Source organism: Cucumis melo, chromosome 8 (assembly GCF_025177605.1).
Source record: "Cucumis melo cultivar AY chromosome 8, USDA_Cmelo_AY_1.0, whole genome shotgun sequence".
In the NCBI taxonomy this organism is placed as follows: Eukaryota; Viridiplantae; Streptophyta; class Magnoliopsida; order Cucurbitales; family Cucurbitaceae; genus Cucumis; species Cucumis melo.
Window position 1 is genome coordinate 10795514 of NC_066864.1, and position 19859 is coordinate 10815372.

The 19859-nt window shown below is 34.3% G+C and overlaps 1 protein-coding gene across 3 annotated transcripts; it reads left to right on the plus strand.

Moving 5' to 3' along the window:
* Nucleotides 1-3245: 3245 nt before the first annotated feature.
* Nucleotides 3246-19065, plus strand: LOC103495814 (uncharacterized). 3 transcript variants are annotated; one of them, XM_008457482.3, is made up of 14 exons: nucleotides 3246-3573; nucleotides 5012-5150; nucleotides 5243-5385; nucleotides 6459-6497; nucleotides 6608-6700; nucleotides 6799-6915; nucleotides 7096-7191; nucleotides 8094-8207; nucleotides 9318-9371; nucleotides 9886-9933; nucleotides 15707-15857; nucleotides 16793-16958; nucleotides 18270-18339; nucleotides 18666-19065. In XM_008457482.3, exons 2-14 carry the CDS (start codon nucleotides 5066-5068, stop codon nucleotides 18921-18923), a joined length of 1434 nt encoding a protein of 477 aa, XP_008455704.1. In that variant the 5' UTR covers nucleotides 3246-3573; nucleotides 5012-5065; the 3' UTR covers nucleotides 18924-19065. The 3 variants fall into 3 exon arrangements, with proteins under 3 accessions (XP_008455704.1, XP_008455706.1, XP_050944208.1); XM_008457484.3 differs by lacking the exon at nucleotides 5012-5150; XM_051088251.1 differs by lacking the exon at nucleotides 3246-3573 and having other exon boundaries at nucleotides 4999-5150.
* The last annotated feature ends 794 nt before the right edge of the window (nucleotides 19066-19859 follow it).

The following is a 19859-nucleotide window of genomic DNA, read 5'->3' on the forward strand; positions in this document are numbered from 1 at the left end:
TGGTTTTCTAAGGATATACATAACATGTCACACTAAAGATGACGCTCACGAAAACAAAACTATATTTCAACAACTCTCTAAAATTTTCAGATTTCTAACATAAATTTCAAATGACTATAACTCCCTCAATACTTAACCAAAATGAGTGTTCTTTAGATCAAAATCTTCATTTTTATGTCTAGTTTATTTACTTGAAAGAAAGAAAATACGATTCCCAACAGATTGCTACAGAAATGGCCTGAAACAGAGAGAGTTAAAAAATGGAGTCTTCTGCTATCCCCTGAATTGTTTCTGAAATAAGCTTACTTTCAATCATATTTAGCTCATAATTTCTTCATAAAAGTTGTAGTAAATTGAATAAGCTTTCCAACCACATCAAATAGAAATCCTAACTCCGCTGGTACTCTCTAAAATACAAGAAAAACAAGAGACCTTCTGAATTCGCATGAAAACCAACTACCCCTGTTTTCTTCATCAAAAAGCACCCAATGAATATCAGAATTTGCTCCAACTTTCTCATAAAATTTGTTTGAAAATGAGTTAACTTTCAGTAAATATAAATCTCACCTCTTAATTCCTTTTGAAGAGTTCAAACCAAATTAAAAACCAGTGATGTGCAGAATGAACCAAGATTTTGCCATGGATACACTTTGCTTGAATTCTCCTTCTCTTCTTCAACCTCAAAACTCTAGTAATATTCCTCTTCTTCTTCCTTTCAAACTCTCTCTTAAATTTTTTCTGTAAATTGAAGAAGGAAAAATGGAAGATGGATGAGAACTTTTTCTTCAAAAAGTTTGGCGGTGAAGGGAAGAGAAGAAGAAGAAAAGAAAAATGAAAATTTTCTTCTCTGTTTTTTTTTTCCCTTTTATCCTTTCTTTTATTTATTTTACCTAATAAAACCATTATATATATATACACATACATACTTAATTTCCATTTTCATTTCTTTTCTTTTCTTTTCTCTCTTTTTCTTCCACATTTAAAGAAATTAAACCAAGAAAATATCGGGTTGACAACGTCTCTCAGTACTTAGCTCATAATTATTTTCACTTCTTTCTCATACAATTTGTTGTTTTATTCAGCTAGAACTACCCAATCCCTTTCAACTCCTAGGAGAAGTTTGCAATCTTGACTCTTAGAGTTGGAGAGGTACATCCATGCCAATGGTAGGATTCCCATGTCCATAGCCCTTGAAGGAGAGAAGCCCATATCTCCACACGTTCTTCGGTTCAGCCAGGTCATTGGTGTGTGTGTGAGGCGTACATTTCTAGTCTGGTGCTTTAAGTGACTCTTAGAGTTTTTTTCTTTTTCAATTTTTTTTTTGTTATATTTTTGAAAAAACTGGTAAGTGGAAAGTAGTGAAAAAATTTTAATAAGAAAAGAAAAGAGAAGATAAAATCAATGTAGATTTTTACATGTATGTATATATAACAAATTTCAATTTACAATTTTCGCCTTTTTGGTCGGGGAACAATTAAGGCTAAATTAATGGTGCCATTATAGCAAGGGTTGAATAATAGGTGGGAAATAACATTAATCTTCTTGCCTAAATTAATCACGTATAAATCTTTCATTCCAAGTTATATATAAATTACAAAAAGACTTGGCAACTTAGTATTTCTTTTTTCTTTTAAAATATTTTGAGTGGTTGGGAGTAAACAGATACCTCTGCTCTTTGCTCGACAAATTATAAGGAGAACTTGTATGACCTTAGCTTGAGTGTAAGAAAATTTGTAGGTTATTAAATCTTTGTTGGTAATCGTTATGAATTAAATTCTTAATCTCTTACTTTTTTTATATATCAAGTCATGTCACTTATCTTCACTATACCTTTTTTTGACATTGTTTATTTGGCGTCTAGAATTTAGAAAGTAGGTAATTGCTTGGTCAACCTTCAATGATTTATTTGACATTTTTTTGGAAAAATAACCTTCAGTTATCATCCTATTACAAAAATTCAATCTTAATAAGTTAATTAAAAAAAACTGACAACAAACAAAAAAAAAAAAAAAAAAATTAAAAAATTTATTAGACATTTTTAAAATGATTTTTTTTTAAAAAAATATAACAAATCGGTAAAATATTTATACTATATAGAATAATTCTAAAAATAGAAAAAGTCCAGAGACCTACTATGGTAAATACCAAAAATACCCTAGTTAATACACGATTAATCGATCACACAAGCACAAAAGTAATATTCTTTTAAATGATCGTGTACTATACTCTAAACGAATGATCTACTTTCAATTAGATCATGATACACGATTGTGTAGTTTTTTTTAACGATGAGGATAAAAGTTTCAAACTTAAACAATGGTGTTAACAATGGTAAATGATTGTGTTAACTATAGTAAGCGATCGTTTAGATCATGCCAACAAGATCATGTAGTTTATTTTAAATGATGAAAAAAAGGTTTCAAATTTAAATGATCGTATTGTCAATAGTAAACGATCGTTTGGATCATGTAAAATTATATTTAAATGATTTCGATTGAGGAAGATGAAGTAGTTTCATAAAATCTTGCTGAAAATGGTAAAAATGAAATAAAAGATTTAAACAAAAGAATAAATCTTTTAAAAATAGAAGAAAGAAAATATGGAAGAGAAGATGGTGTAAACGATTTTTTTTCAATATTCTTTATACACAATCTTTTAGTTTTGGTTATCGCAGTGAATGAAAAAAAAGGAAAAAGAAGAAAAGGAAGAAAGACATGCATGTACACATAAAAAAAGAGAGAAAAATAAGAAAAACGATAAAAAGAAATAGATTTGGTTACCCAAATCTAAAAAAAAAAGAACAAATCGCAAAGAGTACGAAAAAGACCATAATAGCAAGAGAAATAGATTTGGTTACCTAAATCTAAAAATAGAAAAATGGAAGTATAGAGGAAGATGATAAAAAAAATAGTCGGAGAAAAGGATGAAAGAAGCAAATTTAGAATATTTAAAAAATGGCTAGCTGTTTTCTTACCGTCCCTAAGTATAAGTTTCTCTTTATTATATATAAAATTGAAAAAAAACTATTTTATGATATAAACTTAAACTTCCGAGCCAAACACAATTTGATATTTAAAACTTTTAATCGTTTTGAAGAATTGTTTTTTCTTTTTGAAAAGGAAACAAAGAATTTTTAGGCCATTTTAACTTTTTTTTTTTTTAAAAATTCTTTCTGAAATGTATAATTTTGTTACATTATCGCAAAACATTCATACTTCCCTTATTTGGAAATTAAGGGAGAAAAAAAAAAAAAAAGAAAAAAAAGAAATAGTGAAACGGAAGCTAAGCTGAGAGTCAAAATCCGATTCCCAAATGTAAAGCCAGTTTTTTTTTAAGGCCCTGAGGGTTAATTTTGCATGAAGAACGTTCTGTTCATTGCGTTTCACGCTTTCTGTTCCTGCTTAATCCTTACTCAAACGACAATCAGAACAATACATTACAATAATCCGTAATCCGCCTCCAACCCTTTGCGCCTGATTTGGAGGGGGACGATCCAGCGGACTCTAAGAGCTTTGCATTTTTTCGACTTAATTGCTTCAAATCCAATTACACGAGCCCATTGAATCTTTCGGTGTAAGTCTCTTTGGATCTGATCGAACCCCATTACTCTGTTTTGTGAATCTTTCTTCACTTCTGTTTTTCTATATCGTACTTGTTCAATTTCTTTGATTTTTGGAGCTGGGTGTAGATCTGTGTTGCTTAATTCCGCTTTTTTTTTTTTTTTTGTTCTGGGTATTGGTGTATTAATGTTTATTTTCAGTTTTTGACCCTAAATTTTGTTAATCTTGGTTAGGAAGATGCCTCTGTTGAGGTTTGTATCGTTTGGTTATCTTGCTAGTCGATATGCAATTTGAGATCAGTTAATTTAGATAGGTATGGTGGCTTTGAGCTGTGTTAATCTATGTACATTAATTCTTAGAAAGGAAAATTTGGATCGAGAAGGGTTCTTGAAAGTGTGACTAGCGAATTCATATCTCTCTGTGGAAGACTTGTACTAGAATGATAATTTGTTCCGCAGATCTGCTGTTGGCCTTTCTCTTCTCGGCTCAACCCAATTCCACACCCCAGCTCACGAATCTATTGCATTCATTCTTCTGCTCCCATAGTTCCTTGTTCTTTTGGCTATTCCAAAATCGTGACCACTTCATGTACCTCTTTGGCTGACGAAAGTGGACCTTCTTCCTTGAGTCATCTCTCAGAGGCAAGAGATCACTCCCACCCTCATGTGTCAAAGTTTCTCCAATCCCCACGTCTAATTTGTGCTCTGGTTTTTGTTCTTTTTTTTTCACCCAACAAAAACATGGTAGGATACCCGTAACGCCTTCTTAACATCATTCATTCTTAACCTTTGAAATACTCACAGCATTTGGGCATGAGGGTAATGGTTAATATGGAAGAGAAATATTGGTAAACCGTACTTGAGTTGATTGAGTTATATTTGCATGTGCGTGGTTTTGAATTTTGTGTGCTGTAGATCAGTTTTTGCAATGGCCTTTGTGTGCTGAAATTTCCTTATGCTGTAATCAAGATTGTGTGTTTTCCAAAATACTATTTATTTTAAATTTTATTGAGACAATCATCTTATCTTATTATCGCTTCTTTTATATAAAGTGGAAGATGTTTATGGTTATATAACTTGGGACACTTATGTTTTGTACTATTGATGGAGTTCTAACTCATAAGAGATATTTGTTTTGATACTATTGAATCATTGATTGAATTAATTAAACAGTCGTTTATGGTTTTTTTCATTTAGGAATATTGAAGTGAGTGAGGGCTAATCTTAGAAGTTTCATTTACTCTTTTTTGTGTATTTAGTTAAAACCAGCGGCCCAACTGAACCTGAAAATTTGGGTTGTTTGGGTTAAAAACAAATCTCAATCAGACCTTGGCCAATTCATGAACATCCTTTTAAGACTATGGGGCTCAAGAACTCACCAGAGCTAAGACAAAATTTCATCCATTGCTTTCTTAGGGTCTCTCATATATATGCGTTAGTACATAATTGCAGGTTATTGACAAGGTTTGAGTGGTGAAAATAACACCCACACTTTCCATTTAATCTATGTTTGGAAATCCAGTGGCAGTTCCTGCCAATAGTAGTCCACATTTAAGAAAATCTGGAAGCAGACCTGTAGTATCGGATTTGGGTATACCTCTTTTAATACCTTCTGGTAATTATGATTTTTTCCATCATTTCCTTTTTAGTGTCTGATCTATGAAAGAAACATTCTTTTTACAGAATATTTGTCTGGTACCGAGACAGGAAATGGTGTGGATGAAACTTTGTTGCATTCAATGGAGGTCGATGATTTGAAGAGTACTATATTAACAATGAATCCTGTAGCCATAGTTCCATCTCCTATTTTGTTATGGAGATTCAAGGTTTGATTGCCTTTACTGCCACCTTTATTGATGCATAATATTTAAGTTATTTTTTTTAGCAAAAATAAGTACTGCATTAAGCTTTTTATTTTATTTCTTCTTATAAGAGTTTCTTCTTTTGAAGAGAACTTAGTTTTAGATCTCATGATCAACAATTATATACACCATGTCTTGAATATGATCTTGGACACAGTGAGAAACAATAAATTGGATTTGAGTGACGGTGCCAAATTCTATGTCACCATATTTAGAAAGTGATTAAAATTTTCTTGAGTTTCTTCTTAGTCAATTCTATGCTTCATTAAAAATGGGTAAGAGAGAAATAGTGCCAACTTCCAAGTTATTCATTGGATTTTGCACTATATCTAGAAAGTGATTAAAATTTTCTTGAGTTCTTCGAAATCAATTCTATGCTTCATTAAAAAATGGGTAAGGGAGAAATAGTGCCAACTTCCAAGTTTTTAATTGGATTTTGAGTAGTGGTGCCAATTTCCAATTCCTTGATTGTATATAAGTTCAAGATTGATCTGTTATATTTAAATGTGTATAGGACATTCATCTCCATTGTTTGGTGGATATGGATTAAGGAGCCTGTTATCTTCCTTAAGGTTGAAAGGTTTCATCCCCAGCCTCCTATTTATGGGACTCAAAAAATAAGAAAGGAAACTCCCTGCAATGACACAACGTTTTGTATAAAGAATAATTATTTTTAATAAAACAATTGCTAAAGAATGGGATTAAATTCTGCCAATATGACTTATGAGCAGCTTAGTGGATATAAGATCTCTATTTTAGTAAGAGATTACAGGTTTGAATCTGCAGCTCCACATTTTAATATAATATTCTAAAGCAGAAATGGGCTGGAGTATTAGCGGATTGTCTGAACTTATCAAACTTAGGAATACCTTGGATTCAAATGGGATGAAATTATTTTTTTCTCTTAATTTTTTAGATTCACATGTAATAAGTTTTAATTTTGAACAAGAAAACGCCTTACTTTATTTTCTTTTGTCACTTGTTTATTTATTTTGTTCCCCATGCTGTTTAGAATACTAATTCAGATTAATGTCCAGGTTTTCTTGTTCATCTTCTGGGGTTTATTTTGTTGCAAGGTCAGTTCCATTGGATCATTTCTGGTTTAATAGCAAACTGGAAAGTGAAAACAGTAGTTTGTAGTAGATAAGTTGATTTGATGCACTTACATGATGTCATTGAAATACAGATTGGCTGGGATTCTGTTATGAGAATGAGTGCAGACCTGCGAGACCTATTTCTTTATGAAGCGTTTCTTTATTATAATCCTCTTCTTCTGGTGGTCTGTGAATTTTCCCTCCTAAATTCCTTTTGAATATGTTTTTGACTATTATCATCCGTACCTTTGTACTAACAAGCTTTTTAGTTTTGGCACTGCAGACTATGATGGTTTGGCTGTGGGGAATTAACTTATGGGTTTTTTCCCAGTCCAACGTTAATTATGCAAAGATATTTGAACTCGACCAGAATCATCTAACTCACCGAGAGATTTGGAAGGTAAAAAGATCTTAGTTATGCTTATTCATTTTCTTCAACATCCAATATCATCTCAAAGCAATTATATATTTTCTGCTATTATAATCTGCTAATCGTAAATTGTGTACTGTATCCATTAGCCCTATTTCTAATTAAAATATATTCTTTCAATCTGTAATCCTGACTAAATCTCTTTTGCAGTGTGCCACGTGGATGACTATTGTTGTCCCAACTAGCATGACAGCCTACCTCTATCTTTATTCTCATGGAGAAGTATCACTAGCTGCATCACAACCAGTGTAATAGACGCCCCCTCTTTTATTAGTAGTTGATGAATATTTTAATTTGTCGGAAATGAAATCAAGTTCTTTATTTATTTGAACACGCTAGAATTGGCCTTTCACAACTTTGGTTATAATGTTCCTTGCCAAAGTTATCTATGATTATAATTTTGTTTATCACTTTGACATGGTAAAGATACTAACTTAGATATTCACTTTGATATAGTTTCATAGTGTTGTCACTCTGAATCATCTGCTCATCTATTTCTTCATTGTTCCTTTGCTTCTCACTTCTGGCATATCATTTTGGAAGCCTTTGGTTGGTCGTTGGCATGTCCCAATAATAATTTTGACATTCTTGCTTGGTGATCCTTTTTTTTGGTTGAAAGAAAACAGTTTGGGTGGCTGTTAAGTGAGCATTCTTTTGGATGTTATGGAACGAGCGGCATAACTTCTGTTTAGAAACTCCTTTTCAGTTTTTGTGATAATAATTTATATATTTGGTTCTGTCTATGTTTTGGCCTTTTACGCATTTTAGCCTTTCTTATTTACTTTCCGTTTGGAAATCTCTGTTGTGTTAATCTAAAGGTGCTTTGGGGTGTCCCATTGTATCGTTTATTCAACGAAATGTTACAAAAACAAAAGTTAGTGTTACCACTTTGTCTCTCCATGATCTGTGAAGAATTTGAGCTTCTTTTGATGTGCTTATGCATCACACAGCTAATATGCTTGTTGCATATAAGTTTGCATTGCCGTTTGCTCTATGAATACTTCTTTCATAGAGTAGGGTATTAGCACACTTTATATTACGATTAAATTTTGCAATTCCCATTATCGTGTGTAGATTTGAGCTGGCATCGTCTGTTACTTACTTATCTGTTGATGAAATGACATTAAGTTTATTTACTTCCCATGCAGGTTCTCTTATATGTTGCTGTTGCAATGATTTTGATTTTCCCTTTTGAAATATTTTTCTTGTCATCTCGATTTTTCTTATTAAGGACTCTCTGGCGAATAGTTTTCCCCTTGCAGGTAAGTTTTTTTGATCAAATACATTAAAAATGTAAAGTACTTGTTGCTTTTCTTACTTTGAAAGTTGGTTTGGTGTTTAATGTTAGGAAAAGCTTACAGTGTTGAATTTTTATGCAAATAAATATCTGTAAAATATGTTTCATTCGTTCAAGTTGTTTTTGTTGTTGAAATGAATTTACTATCTTTCATAATTTTAAAGTCAAGCGAGTATTACATATATTCTTGTCTAAAATTGTTCCATCGTAATTGAACAATGCCATATTATTTATGTTTTATTTTAAATAATTAAATAATATATAACAATTAACTAGTATTAATAATTTGAAAACAATCAACCATTGGGTTTACCTAGTGGTAAAATAGGAGACATAGTCCCAATAACTAACTAAGAGGTTTAGGGTTTAATGCACAGTAGCCAACTACTTAGGAATTGGTTTCTTACGAGTTTTCTTGACATCCAAATGTTGTAGGGTTAGGGAGGTGGTCCTGTTAGATTAGTCGAGGTACGTGTAAGTTGGCCTGGACACTTGCGGATATAAAAAAAAAAAATGAAAATTGGAAATCAGTAGAACAGTTGTGAATAACTTTTTTCTATGACTATATATCAGTGGAAAAACATATGCATACATTTAAAAGTTAGATCCTCCAACCATGCAATAGTACCATGCAATGCTTTCTCTTTCTCTTTCTTTGTATATAATATATGTACCTGTGCATGTCTGCTTCGTTATGTTTTTGGTACACCGGGTTGCTGATTTATAGTGCTGATTGGTATTTATTTATTACTACTATTGTTTTAAATGGGAAACCAAACTTTTTATTGAAAAACATATAAAAAAAAAAGAAAAAAGTAGTACATTAACAAAAACAGCCAAACTAAGGAATAATCCAAAAACTAACTATACCAGTAACTAAAATCCTCTCTAAAGGTTCCAGGAACCTTGTAATCAAACTGTGATGCTTATGGTCTGTGCCTGTTTATAAGATTACATAATGTTCTTTACCAGCTCAACCTTGTGGAAGACTGCTCTTTCCCTCTTTAATACGTGAATTGTTGGAGTTAGGCTGCTATTGGTTGGATTTTAACTTGTTAATGTTTTCTCAATGCAGGCGATTACATTTGCTGACTTTTTTCTAGCTGATATTCTGACGTCAATGTCAAAGGTTGGTAACCTGCTGTTCAATCCACAATTCCCAAGATCCATTATCAACTCATAATAGTGATAGTACCACAAAGAAAGGTGTGAGGGTACTATTAGAGTTTTATGGGTAGGAGTAATATGGTTGTAGTAAGGATCGTTAGTTAGGGAGTTAGTGAGTGTGTTTGGTCATAAATAGATGAAGGGGGGATTGAGGGAAGGCAAGCAGTTGTTGAGGGATTTAGGTTGTTCATCTTCTGGGGTTTATTTTCCTTACAAAAGGCTTAATGCAATTGTGCTAGTGGATTTCTCTGTGCTTTTGTATAGATCTATTAATCCAAAATGAGTATGAGCATTTTCCGTTTTCATGAATCATAGCTTAAGGTGAAAATGTCAGACATACCTACTAACCCTTATAATTTCCTTCATCTTTTTGGGAATTCATAATTAAAAACTGTTTTCTGAATCATTTTTGTTTCCAGGCATTCTATTGTGTCATAATTACATGATATGGTTTTAACACTGATTTGGCCTGGCAGGTTTTTTCTGATTTGGAAAGATCAGTGTGTCGAATGATTCACCGACAGGTGGGTTTCTTCTTTATTTTTAAGTTAATTATTTAAAATTAATGGATCGCAGCTGTCTTTTCCATTGATCAGTCTTTAATTGTTATTTTTTTCTTCTTATATGTTGATGATGACATTTTGTTAGACCACCTATTATTTTACAATATAGTAGAAAAGGGAAGGAGGGGAGAGTACATGTTATGGAGAGGGTGAGCAATAAGAATGGGGACCAGAGTTAGAGAATAAGCTGTTAATATAGGAGGGAAGTCGGGGGGAGAAGAGGGAGGGGGGGTCATTTTTGGGTAGATTTCTGTTTTCATCCTTGAGAGATAGGATAAACAGAGAGGGAGAGAGTTTGCCATTTCTTATACGAGTTCATATGTTCTGTTTACGAATTGATCATCGATCAATTCTTTATTGTAATCCTTCACTCTTATCAATTGCATAAGAACATACTGAGTTGATGTTCTATCGTATTGGTATTAGAGCGTCTTTTCACTAGGAAATCGAAAGAGAAAGGCACAGTAACGCATTGAAGAGAAATTGGAGGCGTTCGATCAAGAAATTTCGGGAATACGTGTTGAGTTACACAAGTTGCCGGCGATCAAGGAGAATTTAATGTCGTTTGCGAAAAACATTGAAAGACCGGGAATCCAAGCTCAGAAGCAACAAAAATTGTTGTTGAAGTACGTTGAAGGAATGGCGAAGGAGAAATTGGCGATGATCGGAGGAGTAGTGGAATCTGCAAGTAAAGGCCCGACAATGGAGAGCATAGTCGAAGGAGGAAGTACGTCGGTGAAAGAAGTCAGAATCGAAGGGAAGACAAGCAAATCTGAAGCTGAAGAGAATTCGATTGATCGAAATAAGTTCAAGAAGGTTGAGATGTGTAAAGATACTACAGATGTATCTTATTTTATTGAATTACCTCAACGAATTACAATATAGAAAATAGAAAATCCCTTAGAGAAATTTGAACATAGATGATCAAATAATTCAAAGCTAACTTCTAATTACTAAAGACGCACTTCAATCAAGGATACAACCAAAAATTAAGAATTAAGGAACAAACCACAACAATGAAATTGACTAAAACAAATAATAAAAACTGGAACCCTCTGCTTTTCTCGATGCACAGTACAAAGGCAACCTCTACTTTTCTGGAATAATTCCCCCCACCCACTTTTCTGGAATAATTTTCCCCCCCTTTTCCATTGTTTTTACTCCCTTTTATTCTGTGTTGCTAACCAATTAATGGCAGAGATCTCCTCCCTTTAATTTTGCGTTGCTAACGAATTAATGGGAGAGATCTCCTATATTCTCTCCTATATTCTCGCGTGGGTCAACATTACCCTTTTTAATTCTTCTACTATATTTAAATAATATTGGAGGCCTAGCAAGATGCCGGTATTTAGTGGCAGTGATCCGGATTCATGGCTGTTTAGAGCTGATGTGTACTTTCAAATACACAAATTAACGGACTTGAAGAAATTGATCGTGGAGGTAGTTAGTTTTGATGGAGTGGCATCAGACTCATATCGATCGCAAGAAGAACGCGATCCATTCAAAGATTGGGCAGAATTGAAGCAAAGATTACTCGTCCATTTTCGATCAGTAAGGAAAGTACCATTTATGGACCATTCTTGGCGATCAAACATGAGACGAAATTGGAAGAATATTGCAACCTTTTTGATATGTTAGTAGCACTGTTGCCATTTCTACCAAAGGAAGTGCTGGAAGAAACCTTCATGAATGGGCTTGGCCCATGGATCAAGGTTGAAGTAGAGTGCTGGAGCCGGTTGGGCTAGCGCAAACGATGAAATTGGCCTAATGGGTGGAGAATCGTGAAATTACCCGAAGAGAAGCAAGTCTAAAGAAGAATAACGAATGTAAGGCCCAAACTAATTTTTCCATTCATAAATCTGTTATTATGTTAAGTGTGAATGAAAGTAAACCTGGAAACAACTTTCCTATGAGAATGATAGCATTGAGAGGGGTGATGGCTAGAGAAAACCGATGAGAAGGTTCGGCGAAAAGGCTATCTGATGCTGAATTTCAAGCATGGAGGGACAAGTGCTCTGTTTTCAGTGCGATGAACGTTATCACGCCGGTCATCGGTGTAAAACGAAGGAGTAGAGAGAATTGAGGATGTTTGTAGTTCGGGAGAAAGATGAGAAAGTAGAAATCATTGAAGAAGACGATCACGAGAGGAATAAGGAGATGAAGTCGTTGGAGGTAGAGAAAGAGGCAAGACCAGTCCTAGAGCTATCAATAAATTCAGTAGTTGGCTTGTCTAATCCCAGAACTATGAAAGTGAAAGGGAAAATTAAAGATGAAAAAGTATGAATGTAGAACTATGAAAGGGGGAATGACACTAGTAGAGTTATGTGGAGTGGATGGTGTGTGTGGACTGTGGGAGAATCAATTCCAGCATTGTTAGCAAAGTTCGAAGATGTCTTTGATTGGTCGGAAGAGTTACATCCAAGGAGGGGTATTGAGCATCACATACACTTAATAAAGGGCATGGATCTAGGGAATGTAAGGCCCTATTAATATGCTTATCAATAGAAGGAGGAAATGGAAAAACTAGTGAATGAGACGTTAGCTTTTGGAGTAATTTGCCCAAGCACCAACCCATATTCAAGTCCAGTATTGCTAGTTAAAAAGAAAGACGAGAGTTGGAGATTTTGTGTAGACTATCGAGCTCTAAACAACGTTACTTTTCTAGATAAGTTTCCTATTCTGGTGATTGAAGAGCTATTTGATGAACTAAATGGTGCAACAATGTTTTTGAAAATTGATCTAAAAGCAGGGTATGATCAAATAAAAATGTGTGCAGAGGATGTAGAGAAAACCGCATTCAGAACCCGTGAAGGCCATTATGAGTTCTTAGTCATGCCATTTTGGTTGACTAATAACCCATCCACTTTTTGGTCCTTAATGAATACCACTTTCAGATATTATTTGAGGAAATTTGTATTAGTGTTCTTCGATGACATTCTGATATACAGTAGGAATTTGGAAGAGCACTTGCAGCATTTGAAGTTGGTTTTGGAAGTGCTACGGGAACATGAGTTGTATGCAAACATGAAAAAAATGCAACTTTGCTTGAACAAGGGTGCAGTACTTGGGGCACATCAAATCAGGGTAGGGAGTTGAGGTTGACCTTGAGAAGATCAGGGCAATAAAGGAGTGGCCTATCCCAACAAAAGTAGGAGAAGTAATGGGATTCTCAGGCTTGACTGGATATATCGGCGTTTTGTGCAAAATTATGGAACCACGCCTGCTCCATTGAAACAGTTATTGAAACTAGGAGCATATCAATAGTCGGAAGAAGCACAAGAAGCATTTGTGAAGCTACAAAATGCAATGATGACATTGCCCGTGCTAGCATTCCTGATTATAATTTGCCATTCGAGACTGAAACGAATGCATCAGGTTACGAAGTTGGAGCTTTATTAACTCAAGCTAAAAGGCCTATAGCATATTTCAGCCATACACTAGCAATGAGGGACCTAGCAAAGCCTGTGTATGAGAGGGATTTAATGGCAGTGATACTAGTAATGCAAAGGTGGAGACCATATTTGCTTGGGAGGAAATTTATTGTTAAAACAGACCAACGTTCTCTAAAGTTTCTGCTAGAGCAAAGAGTTTAGCTAAACTATTGGTATTGGGCTATACATTTGAAGTAGTTTATAAACCAGGACTGGAGAATAAAGCCGCTAATGCCCTATCAAGAATGCCACCAATAGAGCATTTGTATCACCTAATTGCTCCAACATTATTTGATCTGATAGTTATAAAGGATGAAGTAGACAAAGATCCTCGATTACATGAAATAATTGCTGAGCTACAAAAAATGAGCTACAAAAAAATGATGGAGTTACTGACTTTGCCTTACAACAGTGATATAAAGGGCGGCTGGTAATATCTAAGTCTTCAACATTGGTACCTACTATCTTGCACACCTATCATGACTCAGTCTTTAAAGGACACTCTGGGTACTTGAGGACCTATAAAAGATTGATGGGAGAGTTGTATTAGGAAGGTATGAAACAAGATGTAAAGAAGTATTGTGGAGAGTGTTTTGTTTGTCAACACAAAAAGGCATTGGCTTTGTCTCTAGTGGGATTGTTGTTGCCATTAGAGGTTATATATACCATTTGGATTGATATTTCAATGGATTTCATTGATGGATTACCTAAGGCAACAGGGTTTGATGTGATCCTAGTTGTGGTGGACAGACCGAGTAAACATTTTTTAGCATTGAAGCATCCTTATACTGCCAACTCAATGCTGAAATATTTGTTAAAGAAATCGTGAGGTTGCATGGTTATCCCAGAACTATAGTGTCTGATAGAGATAAGGTATTCCTTAGTAACTTTTGGCGTGGAATGTTTCGTTTATATGGAACAAGATTGAGCAGAAGCTCAGTTTACCATTCGTAGTTTGATGGACAAACAGAAGTAGTAAACCGAGGAGTGGAAGCTTATCTGTGTTGCTTTTGTGGGGAGAACCCTAAAGAATGGGTGAATTGGTTGCACTGGGCAGAGTATTGGTATAATATCACACACTAAAGATCAATTGATATCACTCCATTTCAAGCTGTCTATGGTCGTCCACCACCACTTATCTATTATGGAGATGTTGAGACCCCTAATTCCACACTTGATCAACAACTTAAGGAGAGAGATGTGGCCTTGGGAGCATTGAAAGAGCACCTTAGAATTGCTCAAGAAAAGATGAAGAAATATGTGGATTTGAATAGAAGGCATGTGGAGTTTCAAGTTATGGTATTTTTGAAAATTCATCCGTATCGTCAACTGTCTCTGAGGAAGAGAAGGAATGAAAAACTTTCACCCAAGTTTTTCGGGCCATACAAAGTGATAGAAGAGATTGGGCCAGTTGCATACAAATTGGAGTTGTCGGCCTCAGCTACTATACATCCAGTATTCCACGTTTCCCAACTCATGAGGATGTTAGGGGAGCATACAGATGTGCATCAGTTGGTTCCATATGTATCTCAAACTCATGACTGGAAGGCTATACCAGAAGAGGTGCTTGGTTATCACAAGAATCCTTCAACAGGGGTGTGGGAAGTGTGCTGATCAGTTGGAAGGGATTGCCACCACATGAAGCTAGGTGGGAAGTCTTGATTTCTACAACAATTTCCTGACTTTCATCTTGAGGACAAGGAAGATTTGGAGTAGGAGAGTAATGTTAGACCACCTATTATTTTACAATATAGTAGAAAAAGGAAGGAGAGAGCATGTGTTATGGAGAGTGAGCAATAAGAATGGGAACCACAGTGGGGACAAGAGTTAGTTAGAGAATAAGCTGTTAATAGAGGAGGGAAGTCGGAGAGAGAAGGGGGGGTCATTTTTGGGTAGATTTCTGTTTTCATTCTTGAGAGATAGGATAAACAGAGGGGGAGAGAGTTTGCCATTTCTTATACGAGTTCAAATTTTATGTTTACGAATTGATCATTGATCAATTCTTTATTGTAATCCTTCACTCATATCAATTGAATAAGAACATACCGAGTTGGTGTTCTATCATATTCCCACATTTTCAAACTGGTGGAAGAAGGGGTTGAAAATATATGCTATTATGTTCTAAGTAGTGATGCTTTGTTAGTAGTATAGTACTTAGTTGCTAAACATGAAACTCCTTAGTTAAGAGTTAAAATAACATTCTTTGGAAGTGTTGCTTTTCCTTATAGCAACAATGGTTCTTTACCCAGATGTGGATCGTATTGACTGAAATTGCGTTGTATGTAATTGTCAAACTTATTCAGGTTGCCACCATTGCATGGTTTGAAGCAGATTCTGTTTGTGGAAGTCACTCTGTTGCAATCCCTGTGGTCCTTGTCTTGCCTTATCTTTTTCGTTTGTTCCAATGTCTTCGGCAATATAAGGATACAGGGGAAAAACCAACACTTCTGAACGGTGAGATCTCATGATTCTGTTTTTCGTCTCTATCAATATTGGTGTTTGCTTGTTTGTTTGTTTGTTTTTCCTTTTCCTTTTTGCTAAAATAGATATTCTATGAAAGAAATATTTATAAGGAAACACTGGGAAGAGGCGAGGAAGTAACTTAGAAAATCCCCATTTGAATTTAAATCAAGAAGAGATAATTGATTTCAGGAAGAGATAATGATTTGATTTCAGGAAAAGCATGTGGTCCTAACGACTCGTAAGCTACTAAGCTGTAACACCTAAAAAAACTTTATGTTTCTGTTGATCTTGGATGAATTCTTTAATTCCTTTCATAATCAGAGGATCTTTAAAATCATACAATTTTCTTTACAAGATAATCAAACCCCAATTTGAATTTAAATCAAGAAGAAATAACGATTTGATTTCAGGCAAAGCTTGTGAAGTCTTTTAACTACTAAGCTGTAACACCTAAAAAAACTTTATGTTTCTGTTTACCTTGAAAGAATTCTTTGATTGCTTTCATAACCAGAGGATGTTTAAAATCATACAACTTTTTTTCAAGATATTCGTTTGGATTGGGAAGCATTTTTCCTTTGTAGTTGCGTTTCATTTTTCTTCCACGTGACAGTTTGTATCTTGTAAGCATTTTTCCTCTGTAACGTTGACATTCTGTTTCATCATGCTTTTTGCGCCTACCTGTGCTGATCCATCTTTGTTAGTAATCATCTAACACCTAAAGAAAATTCCAAATGATATTTACTTATTTCAGAGTTCATTCAATGCTAATCTTGAGTTTATTCTGTTACTATCTGTATTCCTTAACTGATTTTTGTTGTTTGACAGTTTTCATTCTCAAATATTTTCATTGAATTTGTTGTTACCCTTGTGCTTGAAATCTGTCACTTGTCTTGATGATATAGTAACTCTATCTGTCATCATTTCAGCTTTAAAATATTCAACCGCAGTACCAGTAATTTTCCTTTCTGCCCTTAAATACCATGTCTTCCCTGATAAATGGACCAGCTTTTATCGGCCGCTTTGGCTGCTGTCTAGTGTTCTAAACTCATCATACTCATTTTACTGGGATGTGAAACGCGATTGGGACTTGAGGTATGCTAACTATACACACACATATATACTAATATACATATATATAAATTATTCTTGCTCTTTACAATTTTTTTTACAAAAAATAAATAATGACATTAATCCAAATAGTACAAAAAGGGTGGAAGAAGAGGTCTCATTTTGCCTCTTACATAGTTCAAGGAGGAATTATTCCCTCTTTTTTCTTTTTTAGGGTCTGGTTTTCTTTTCTCCTATTGCTGCGTGCCTGGTTGAAAATGAATATTTACACACACGCATATACACTATAGATTCATTATATTTCAATGGTTAAATTATAAAAGTGCCCTTGGACTTTGTAGTTCGTGTAAAAGATACTCTTAAACTTTTAAAATTTTCAAAAAGGATTTAAAAATTCCATTGTCATTAGTTTTGAATGGAAACCGTTAAAACTTTGCTTAAAAAATAATCTTGAATTATTGAAAAGTTTCATAAATACCCTTAAACTAAAAAAAAAAAAAAAAAGTTAAAAATACTCCCGTTGATCACCAAATTTCTCAGCACCCAAAACAAACTTTTTAATGGGAGTATTTTTGATGTAAAAATTGGATCAATGAGAGTATATTTTAACTTTTTCTATAAGTGTATTTTTGACACAGTTTTACTTTAGGAGCATTTTTTTTTTATTTATAATTTAGCCTATTTCCATTATACATCTCACCTACTATAAAAACTGACTAAAGCACTAGGAGACTTTCTTATCATGTGAGAGTAAAGACTGGGCCAGTCTTTTCACTCTAGTAAATGTGGTGAATGTAATGTTGCGTTCTATCTTTTTGTTTTTGATATTCGTGAATGTCTAGACTAGCTTACGTGCACCTCAACTAATCTCACGGGACACCGCCCTTTGATCTTACGACATTTGGATGTCAATGAAACTTGTAGGAAATTAATTAAGTGGGTGGCCACCATAGGTTGAACCCATGATCTCTTAGTTATTGAGACCATATCTCCTTTTTTACCACTAGACCAATATATAGTGGTTAACGTTGTATATAATAATCCATGTTGAAAGAGCACAACCACAGACATCACATGGGCATAAATTACTTGCTAAGAGGGAACTTTGCATTGTTATATATAATCCATGTTGAAAGAGCACAACCACAGACATCTCATAAGCATAAGTTACATCGAGCCAAAATCCCAAAGCTACCGAACCAGGTCAACGAAGACATGTACTTGCTTTATGTGTAATGAGGTTTTATGTGCTTGTATATTTGCATCCTACAAGTTTCTGGAGAAATTATAGCTTGTGTGGTATGGTATGTGACCTATGTTTTTATCTTATGACAGCACTTTCACCCGGATTTTCAAGTTCAACCGACCACACTTTTTCTCACATCTCTTTTATGGCCGGAAATGGGTAATGTTCTTGATTTATAAACTTGAATTGTTTCACAAGTCAGGCGTAATATCCATCAGTTGGTTTTCTAATAAGATGCCTCTTGGCTTGGACTTAAAAGGAGGCTGCATAAACCCAAACTTGGATACAATATACTTTTTTGACTGCAGAGTTATGTTAAGACTTTCATTGTTTGGCCCTTGGCTTATTATTAAATTACTGGTGACAAAATGATCAAAGTTTTCATGTTTTATTTCTAAAGTCTACAAGTTGGATTAACTACTTGAATGGAAATGTGATATTTTTTTTCATCCAATGGACGGATTGTACTGATCTATGGTTTGCAGGTTTACATTTGGGTGCTTGGAAGTAATCTGATATTGCGGTGTACGTGGACGTATAAGTTATCTGCTCATCTTCGACACAATTACCTTACAGTCTTCACGATCACTGCATTAGAGATCTTCCGAAGATTCCAATGGATTTTCTTCCGAGTTGAAAATGAGTGGAACAAGATGAACTCGAAGTCGAACATACAAATTACAATGAGTAATCTCCCAACCGAGGAAGACAAATTACTCAACTCCAGTAACCATAATGTTTAAATTCTTCATTGGCAATTGATTTTTGCATTATTGAGGTATAATATAGCTCTTATGTGGAGAAAGGTTTTTGTATGTATGAATGCTTTTGTTTTGAATAATTGTTATCATTAATCAATGAGGAGGGGTCCCTTTTCTGGATTAACCTTTTTGATGTCTAAATGACTTGCATGGAAACTCCTTGAAACATTTCTTTAGTGAGATAAATGAGTTAAATTCGAACATAGAGCAAGAGCCTTATGGAAAGTTCTGAAGTTTTATCTCTAATTTGGTCTTGAATGTACAATTTATGAATCGCAAGAATTTAAAATTTTATTTTTTACAAAAGTTTTTTTTGGCTATCATGGTTCTCCTTGTGTTCATTTTGTCAAAATCTCATGGTATAATAGTGTTGAACGAATTCAGTCCACAATGAGTACATATGTAAGTTTCTTGGACCCCCAAATAATATAGTCTATGTAAGTCCTTGTTAACGAATCAAAGAACAAATCCATAGGTTTGGCCGAAATTATGATGGGGATATCTTACCTAGAATTGTTCAAGGAAGGGCAAGTTGTTAATTAAATAACGTAGACTTGCATAGGGATATTATATATACCATCGTGTAGTAATCTTTTACAGCGTAATCTTTCTCAAAGATTTATGGTAGGTTCTTAACTTTTTAACATGAAGAGGTAGCATGGGAGATGACCAAATCCAATTTAATGTGTTTTGGTGCAATGTTGCCTAATTATATATAGTAGAGTGGTTTGATGAATCTGTCTAGTAATAATAATTTCATGACTTTGATTAAACCTTTTTGTTGAAGAGATTTTGAACGGATGCCTCGAATTTGATTGAACTAACGTCTAATGACTTGAACTTCAAAGGAAATGAAAGCTAACATTTTCTTTATACCACAAAACGGTTTGGCTACTTTTTATAATGCTAGTTCTCACT